The sequence below is a fragment of the Artemia franciscana genome, chromosome 18 (assembly GCF_032884065.1).
Source record: "Artemia franciscana chromosome 18, ASM3288406v1, whole genome shotgun sequence".
NCBI classification, from domain to species: Eukaryota; Metazoa; Arthropoda; class Branchiopoda; order Anostraca; family Artemiidae; genus Artemia; species Artemia franciscana.
The window spans coordinates 3,603,246-3,612,953 of NC_088880.1; the positions used below are offsets into that span (position 1 = coordinate 3,603,246).

General features: G+C 37.3%; 1 protein-coding gene across 1 annotated transcript; it reads left to right on the forward strand.

The window, feature by feature from the left end:
* Positions 1-7,123: 7,123 nt before the first annotated feature.
* Positions 7,124-8,155, forward strand: LOC136038986 (piggyBac transposable element-derived protein 3-like). Its single transcript, XM_065722504.1, has one exon. It carries the CDS (start codon positions 7,124-7,126, stop codon positions 8,153-8,155), a length of 1,032 nt encoding a protein of 343 aa, XP_065578576.1.
* Positions 8,156-9,708: the final 1,553 nt, after the last annotated feature.

The following is a 9,708-nucleotide window of genomic DNA, read 5'->3' on the forward strand; positions in this document are numbered from 1 at the left end:
TTTTTTAGTTTTTTTCTTTTTAGTTTTTTACCTTTTTTCTTTTATCAATTTTCTTTTTCTTCTTTATTTTTCAGTGTCACTATGAAATAAATATCGCCGAACCTTTGTTTTTTTTTAACTAAAATCTGGTAGGCATTGATGACCTTATCTAAGTCAAAATCCCAAACCCAATCATCATCGCTATCATTTTCAGTTTTGATATGTTTTGACTCTCGCTGTCCAGGTGGATTTTCATCTAACTACGCAGTTTTGCATTCTTTAGCCACAAGCCTGTTTTCATGCTGTTGTTGTAATTCCTCGGCACGCTTTCATTTCTTACTTTCTCTATCAGCCGCAAGTCTATATATATATATATATATATATATATATATATATATATATATATATATATATATATATATACATATATATATATATATATATATATATATATATATATATATATATATATATATATATATATATATATATATATATATATATATATATATATATATATATATATATATATATATATATATATATATATATATATATATATATATATATATATATACATAAAAAAAGCTAAAAGAAAAGAAAAAAAACTAAAGAAGAAAAAAATTAGAAAAAGAAAAAAACTAAATAAAGAAAAAACCTAAAAAAAAATACAAAAAAAACTAAATAAAAAGGAAAAAACTAAAAAATAATACAAATTAAAAAACAAAGCAGAAACTAAAAAAAGAAAAACTAAAATAACAGAAAAACTGAAAAAACATCAAACATCTAAGAAAAGAAAAAAACGAAAAGAAAAAAAATGAAAAAAGAAAAACTAGAAGACTAAAAAATCAAAAAACTAAAAAAAAAGAAAAAGAAAAAAAAACAAAAAAATAAAAAAATAAAAAAAATAAAAAAATAAAAAAAATAAAAAAAAATAAATAAAAAAAAAGAGAATAATAAGTATTCAAAAAAATTGAGGCTCTTTCAATTTTATTAAATTGTTTAAAATGTAAAATGTAAAATATGCTATGAATATTTTTTTTCATATACATAAAATTGGAAAGAAAAAAAAAAAAAAAAAAAAAATTGCAACTGGATAAAATCTTAGATGATGAGAATTGCCGGAACTAGTAGCCTTATCTGTCAAATGATCAGATTTTTTATAGTTTTCTTATTCATTTAAATTGTCAAAGGTGTTTTCTATAGGGTGTTGGCTTGTGAGATGTTTCAAACAGGCTAAATTGGATACTTAGGTCTACTTTTGCAGTATTAGCAGAGTTTTTAACTAGTTTTCTTATTCATTTAAATTGTCAAAGGTGTTTTCTATAGGGTGTTGGCTTGTGAGATGTTTCAAACAGGCTAAATTGGATACTTAGGTCTACTTTTGCAGTATTAGCAGAGTTTTTAACTAGTTTTCTTATTCATTTAAATTGTCAAAGGTGTTTTCTATAGGGTGTTGGCTTGTGAGATGTTTCAAACAGGCTAAATTGGCTACTTAGGTCTACTTTTGCAGTATTAGCAGAGTTTTTAACTAGTTTTCTTATTCATTTAAATTGTTAAAGGTGTTTTTCTATAGGGTGTTGGCTTGTGAGATGTTTCAAACAGGCTAAATTGGATACTTAGGTCTACTTTGCAGTATTAGCAGAGTTTTTAACTAGTTTTCTTATTCATTTAAATTGTCAAAGGTGTTTTTCTATAGGGTGTCGGCTTGTGAGATGCTTCAAACAAGCTAAATTGGCTACTTAGGTCTACTTTTGCAGTATTAGCAGAGTTTTTAACTAGTTTTCTTATTCATTTAAATTGTCAAAGGTGTTTTCTATAGGGTGTTGGCTTGTGAGATGTTTCAAACAGGCTAAATTGGATACTTAGGTCTACTTTTGCAGTATTAGCAGAGTTTTTAACTAGTTTTCTTATTCATTTAAATTGTCAAAGGTGTTTTCTATAGGGTGTTGGCTTGTGAGATGTTTCAAACAGGCTAAATTGGATACTTAGGTCTACTTTTGCAGTATTAGCAGAGTTTTTAACTAGTTTTCTTATTCATTTAAATTGTCAAAGGTGTTTTTCTATAGGGTGTCGGCCTGTGAGATGCTTCAAACAGGCTAAATTGGCTACTTAGGTCTACTTTTGCAGTATTAGCAGAGTTTTTAACTAGTTTTCTTATTCATTTAAATTGTCAAAGGTGTTTTCTATAGGGTGTTGGCTTGTGAGATGTTTCAAACAGGCTAAATTGGATACTTAGGTCTACTTTTGCAGTATTAGCAGAGTCTCTAATAAGTTTTCTTCTTCATTTAAATTCTCAAAGGTGTTTTCTATAGGGTGTTGGCTTGTGAGATGTTTCAAACAGGCTAAATTGGCTACTTAGGTCTACTTTTGCAGTATCAGCAGAATTTCTAATAAGTTTTCTTATTCATTTAAATTATCAAAGGTGTTTTTTATAAGGTGTTGGCTTGTGAGATGTTTCAGACAGGCTAAATTGGCTACTTAGGTCTACTTTTGTAGTACCAGCAGAATTTCTAATTCTGCACATACACTTCAAGTAAGAAAAATACTTATCTCTATAGTCAGAATTGCATCCATGAATCCAAAGTTATTGTGCATTTGCATCAGAAAGGAAATTAATATTCACCATATACAGACCTAGCCTATACCAATTCAGGGTATATATTTGCACGTTAGTGAGTATATGTGTATGTATGTGTATATGTGTGTATGTGTATGTGTATGTGTGTATGTATATGTATGTATATGTATGTGTATATATATATATATATATATATATATATATATATATATGTATATATGTAAGCCCTATAGATAGGTAGAGTAGCTCCATAGGAGGCTTAGGCCAAGTACGACCTTGTCCCAGTGGGGCCCATAATAGAAACTGGGAAACCCTCCCCTGGGGGTCATAATTTCAGGTGGAGGAGGAAGAAGGCCCCTCAAATGTACACTCAGCAGGGCCAACTGCCGTGTTCACGCGTCAGATGAGTTACAAACCTTCTCCCAGTAATGGGTTAAATTGCATGGTGAAGCAGAACACCATCGTGGGAGGATCCTCTATAGGAGGACAACTGCGGCAGGGCGTAAGATCCAGATTTATGGACAACGGCCTCTGTAAAGGGCTGCCTCGACCCTTTCGGGGTACCTGCAAGACTGGGAAACTTGCGGTCAATTTTTCCCACTTGAGGAGTGGCGCCCCTCGAGGAAATTATAGCCTAGTAAACAACACAGCACTCGTACGGGATTCTGATTATTGGATAATTTTCTGGGCTTGGTTTGTTTTGATGGGCGTTTTCGGGCTGAAAAACCTCTTCCTAGCTAATTTATCTACTATGGGCTGCCTCCCCGTAGTAGCATAATATTTGTAGGCATGAATATATAATGAGTCGGAGGTAATAGGCTTGGGACTGTCTGTGCAGGATTTCGACTCTTGTTGATAGAAGAGCATCGCCAAGTGCTGAAAACCATGTTGTGACCAAGATGGGCCCAGGATTGCACAAAGCCTCCAACTTACTGGAGGTCCCAGGGACTTCTTGCTGTCCGGTTCTAAGCCGGCTTAAGCGCTTCGGTGTAGACTTGAGAAGATATGTTGGTCCCCATCCTGCACTGGTATCCGGGATCACTGCTTTTCTTGAGGCCAAAATAATTTCAAAGATTTAAAGAACATGAAAATTGGAACTTGGAATGTTACGACGTTAAAAAATGACTATCGCATCGACATTTTGACTGACGAATTCAGACGGTTTGAACTGGTTTTATTATGAGTTTCAGAAACTCATATCCCAGGGGTAGGAAGCATGAAATTAGGTGACATAGAATTTGTTTACTCAGGAAGGAAGGATGGGGTACATAGACAGGGAGTAGGGCTCATGATGAATAAGGAAGCTGCTAAGTCTTGTTTAGGCTGGGAAGGTATTAATAATAGAATACTAATTGCTCATTTTATGACTAAAAAGTTTAGGGTATCAGTTATAGTAGTATATGCCCCCATTGAACCAACTGATGGAGATACTAGTGACTCAGATGAATTTTACTTACAGTTACAGGAGCCAATTGACAGGGTACCAGGTAGAAATATGGTGTTTTTGCTAGGAGATTTTAATGCCCAGGTTGGTAGAAATAGGAATAGTTAATATCCTAGCCTAGGTAAATTTGGTGTAGGAAAAGAAAACAGTAATGGCTATAGGCTTTTGCAATTTTGTAGGTATAACAACCTAGTTATAACCAATACGGTGTTTGGTCACAAAATGGCCCATAAGTTGACATGGTATTCACGTGATGGTAAGACAGCAAACCTTATTGATTATGTTATTGTAAACAGAAGACTAGCAGGATCAATACAAGATACTAGGGTGTATAGGAGTGCCGTTATTGATGTTAAAAGTAAAAATCACCATCTAGTAGTGTCTAAGGTTAATTTAAAGCTGAATTTTCGAAAGGGTAATTACCTCCCGGGAAGTTATGATGTTGGTAGACTTCAGGATGAAAATTTGAGAAAAAAATTCCAGGAACAGTTGAGTACTAAACTTGAGGGTTTAAAATTTGACAATGTGGAAGATGGATGGAATAATTTCAGAAAAACAATTTGTGAAGTTGCTGATGGTGTCCTAGGGAAGAGTGCTAAGACAGCAACTAGGAATATAAGTGAAAAAGCTTTAGGTTTAATAGAGAGTAGAAGGGGTTTGTATAAGAATTATCTGAGCGATAGGTCGTATGAAAACAAAAGGAATGTAAAGAAAGTGGAGAAAGCATTAAAATATGAACTAAGGAGATGTGAAATGGAGGCGATGGATAAAATTGCTGAGGATCTGGAAGATGCGGCTAGACGGCATAATAGTAAAATATTATACTGGCATGTTAATAAATTGAAAGGGAGTAGCCGATCCGGACTAGTCCCAGTTAAAGATAGAAATGGGGTCACAATTAGTGATAAGGAAAAAGTTAAAGAAAGATGGGTGGAACATTTTGAGAATGTGCTAAACCGAGATACAGTTGCAGGAAAAGATATAGATAAAAATGAAAAAGTTTGTGATACCTTGGATGTGAAGGAAGATTTGTTTAGTGAGGAAGAATTAGCGACAGTACTAGAAGGATTAAAAAATAATAAGGCCCCAGGTGCTGATAGTATGATTAATGAGTTCCTTAAATATGGTGGCTCTGAGGTTAGGAATAAGCTACTGAAGATTATGAACATGATTTTTGAAAAAGGGGAAGTACCCAATGATTTTAGGAAAACCTTAATTAAACCACTGTATAAGAAAGGTGACAAGAGTGAATGTCGGAATTATCGAGGCATTAGTCTGGTCTCTGTAGGTAGCAAATTACTGAGTAATATGATACTTTTTAGACTGAGACATGCTGTAGACAAAGTTTTAAGGGAAGAACAATGCGGTTTTAGAAAAGGTAGAGGATGTGTCGACCATGTTTTCACTCTTAGGTTAACCCTTTCATGCCTGTGGTCACCATACGGATACCGCTCGCCTCCTATTTTTTTTCTCTCGACTCGACAAAGTCACAACCGTGATTTCTTTCCACTAGATAGCGCTTGCTTGACTCTGTCGCTTTTGAATTTATTGTCCCTCAAGGCTTTACCCGAGTGGTCGAGCGAGCGTCCAAGTTTAGACAAAACTTAAAATGTCGAAAAAGAGGAAAGGTGCAGATTTCGACCTCGATGACCTGGACGTTTCTGGTAAGTTCAGAGCCTGATTATGATCTTATTTTGTAGCTAAGAATGCGTTCTTTCGAATGAGATATCATTAGTCTAATTCTGAGCTATAGTTTAGCCGCAAACAAGGTTGCTAACGATCGGTTACCAAATGGTCACGTCAGGCATTCAGTGCCAAACCATACCTAGGCAGATTTGTACAGCAAACGAGGCAGCAAGTCCTTTTTATGATCGGGAATAGGCACATTTTCTTTCTGTTCCTCCTTTTTACTGAAACAAGGGTAAAAAAGCTATTTTGTGGGATGCCTCAGGCAAGTGTTGAGGCCAATGGCCTATTTTATTGCAATATACTATTATTATTGTTATTATTAAGTGATGCACTTACCTTGAATTTCTTTTCAGCTGATCCAAGCACGAGCTCTGACTCCATGAGAGGTCATGGTCCCAAGCCCTTGGAAGAGAGACTGACCAAGGAAAGAAGTAGAAGAGTTACCAAGAAAATGACTGCATAAGAAGCAGCAAGGATTTTTATTCATACCTGATTGTGATTCAGATCTCGATATCTCTTCCGACGACGACGACCCAAACTGGGCACCAGACAATCCAGATCAAGAATTTCAGCCTTTACGTTCTCTCAACTGTTATGGCAATGAAGACGGAAGAGATGAAGAGGATATCGACCACATAGACGACATCCCTTTAGCAATGTTTGGCGGGTTCGAGTTGGACAATGGCGATGACACGGATCAATTCGATTTGCCTCTCCCGGGCTTGAATGATACAACAGCGTCAAACACACATCATCAGCACCAGTGTGAGCTTCTTCTGCAATACAGTCAGCAACAGTTACTGCACCTGCTGAACCCTTTGTCCTTACAAGAGCTCAAAAAAATGCTCCTTCCCAAGCAGTGGCCGGTCTAGTAACTCCAACTGATGCTCCTCAGGTCACGGCAAAACCAGTAGCAAAAAAGAAGGTAGCGAAGGAGGCAAAGCAATACAAGTGGATAAAAACGGAGCCCGAACCTCGAAATATTACATGGAAGGGTTCTATGCCACACTATGACGAGGTACAACCGCCCCTTGATCTCTTCCGAATGTTTATCACAGAAGACATTCTTACAAACATTGTGGACCAAACGAATCTGAATGCCATGAGAAAGAAGAATCTTGCTCTGAAACTTTCGCTTGAAGAGCTGCGCAGATTTCTTGGAGTTCAAATGCTTATGAGCATTCTCAAACTTCCGGCTATTAGAATGTACTGGGAGAATGGAATAGGATATTCCCCGGTGGCTGATACCATGAGCAGAGATAGGTTCATCAGCTTGAGGTCTTTTTTCCACATTTGCGATGACACCTTAATGATACCGAAAGGGGAGGTTGGTCATGATAAACTGTTCAAGATCAGAAGACTATACGACGCATTCAGGGGGAATCTGAAAAAAAATAGACCCTGAAGAGATCCAAAGTATTGACGAACAGATGATCCCATTCAAAGGAAGAATTGGATTTCGACAGTACTTGAAGGACAAGCCCCACTCGTGGGGTGTAAAGGTTTTCACGAGAGCTGGCATCAGCGGAATAGTGTATGACATAGAGATATATACAGGAAAAGGAGCTGTTGAAATTTCTGAACTTGGCCAAGGTACTGACGTTGTCCTTCGGCTTGTAGAAAATCTGCCAAGGTTCATGAACTTCAATTTGTTCTTTGATAACTTCTATACTGGCATCGATCTCATTCACAAGCTCCGGGTTGAATATGGCATCGAGTCATGTGGTACAATACGCAGCAACAGAATGAGGGGTGCTGTTCTAGATACCGACGCCAACATGAAGAAGAAAGGACGAGGGTCAGTGGACTTCCGTTTTGAAAGACATTCAGAAGTATCGGTAGTAAAATGGTATGACAACAAACCACTCCATTTGGCTTCTTCATACTGTGCAGTCACTCCAATTGATAAGTGTCAGAGATGGGATGGCACAACACGGAAATACGTCGAAGTTGATCGCCCCCGAATCGTCCGTGACTACAACAAATCAATGGGGGGCGTAGATCTTGCTGACATGTTCCTGGAGCTTTACAGGACTGACGTTCGCTCTAAGAAATGGTATATGAGGATTGTTTACTACTTCTTTGACATGGCTGTGAACAACGCCTGGCTGATACACCGCCGACAGTGTAAGCAAATCAATGTTCAGCACAAGTCTCTGCTGTACTTCAAAATGGACATTGCTCGTGGGTTGGTTCTTACTGGCGTATCTCAAAGTCCTCGAGTTGGAAGACCATTCTTATCAGTGACCAAGCGCAATACGACTACCTCGCGAGACGGGATGCCTTTGGAATCAGTGAGGTTTGACCAGACCTCGCATTTTCCAGATACGACTGAAAAGGGAAGGTGTCGCTATGAGAAGTGCGTTAGGGGTGGAACCAGTCGAATCATGTGTTCGAAGTGCAAAGTTCGACTGTGTTTGAACTCAGATCGCAACTGTTTCACTAGTTTTCACCTAAAATAGTATCTGTATATACCTGACGTGACCATATGGTAACCATTCACATTTTGGATATGGAATGAAATAAAAATTTAAAACAAATAAACCTGTTCTAGTTGAACCTCCAGGATCACTCTCTGCTATTTTCAGAATTTTTACGCAACTCCTTCTTGGTTCAGGTCTGAAAGGGTTAATAATTGAGAAGTCCCTTCGTTGTCAAACACCTTTGGTCCTTAGTTTTATCGATTATGAGCAAGCTTTCGATTCTGTTGATAGAACAGCGTTAACAAAGGTCTTATCGTTATATGGTATACCAGAAAAATACATTAAAGTGATTTGCGCTATGTACGAGAATAATACTGCTGCGGTTAAGGTAGGAAATGAGGTTAGCAACTGGTTTTGTATTAAATCAGGAGTTAAGCAGGGTTGTGTTCTATCCCCCTTTATATGGATCATTTTGATGGACTTCGTCTTAAGGAGCACAGGAAAGGCAATTGGAGACCATGGAATCAAATGGGGAGGAAGAACGCTCCTGGACTTAGATTATGCTGATGATTTAAGCATATTAGATGAAAGTGTGAGCAAAATGAATGAATTTTTAGAGGTTTTACGAGTTCAGGGTGCTAAAATAGGCTTGAAAATTAATGTTAAGAAGACTAAGTCACTAAGGTTAGGAATAAGCGAAGATGAGCAGGTGACCTTAGGTAACGAAAAGATTGATCAGGTTGGGAGCTTCAGTTACCTTGGTAGTATTATTAGTAAAGATGGTGGGAGCAGTGAAGATGTTAAAAGTAGAATAGCTAAAGCTCAGGGTGTTTTTTCACAGTTAAAAAAAGTTTGGAAGAATAGAAAGATAAGCCTACAAACCAAGATTAGAATATTGGAAGCTACAGTGATGACAGTGGTCAAATATGGCTCTGAAGCATGGACACTCCGAAAAGCAGATGAAAATTTACTAGATGTTTTCCAGAGAAATTGCCTACGGATTGTTCTGGGTACCCGGCTGACTGACCGTATTTCAAACAATAGGTTGTACGAAAAGTGTGGTTCAATCCCACTTTCTGGGGCTATAATGAAAGAAAGGTTGAGATGGCTAGGCCACGTTCTACGGATGAAGGATGACAGATTACCGAAGATTGTCCTTTTTGGCCAACCGTCTGGGGCTACACGGAAAGCAGGTCGTCCTTGTCTGGGTTGGGAGGATGTCATAAATAAGGATTTAAAGGAAATGGAAACTTCCTGGGAGGGTGTAAAGAGGGAGGCTTTAAATAGATTAGGTTGGAGGAGGAGCGTGCGTAGCTGTGTTGGCCTCAGGCGGCTTGGTGCTGCAGTGAGTTATTAGTAGTAGTAGTAGTATTCCATGGAAAAGTCTCCCGGGGATTCTCCTATGGAAAGATTCTCATTTGTAAAATCCCCCCCAGAGACAATTCGCTTTTTGCTAAAAAAAAATTCCTGCCGGAAAATTTCCTTTGAAGAATTTCAGCTGGAATAATTCTCCTTAGCCTACTTTTATTCGAATTTTTTTTTTATATAGTTTCTGATCGTTTTCCAAATTATGCTGGATATCTACCCTACGT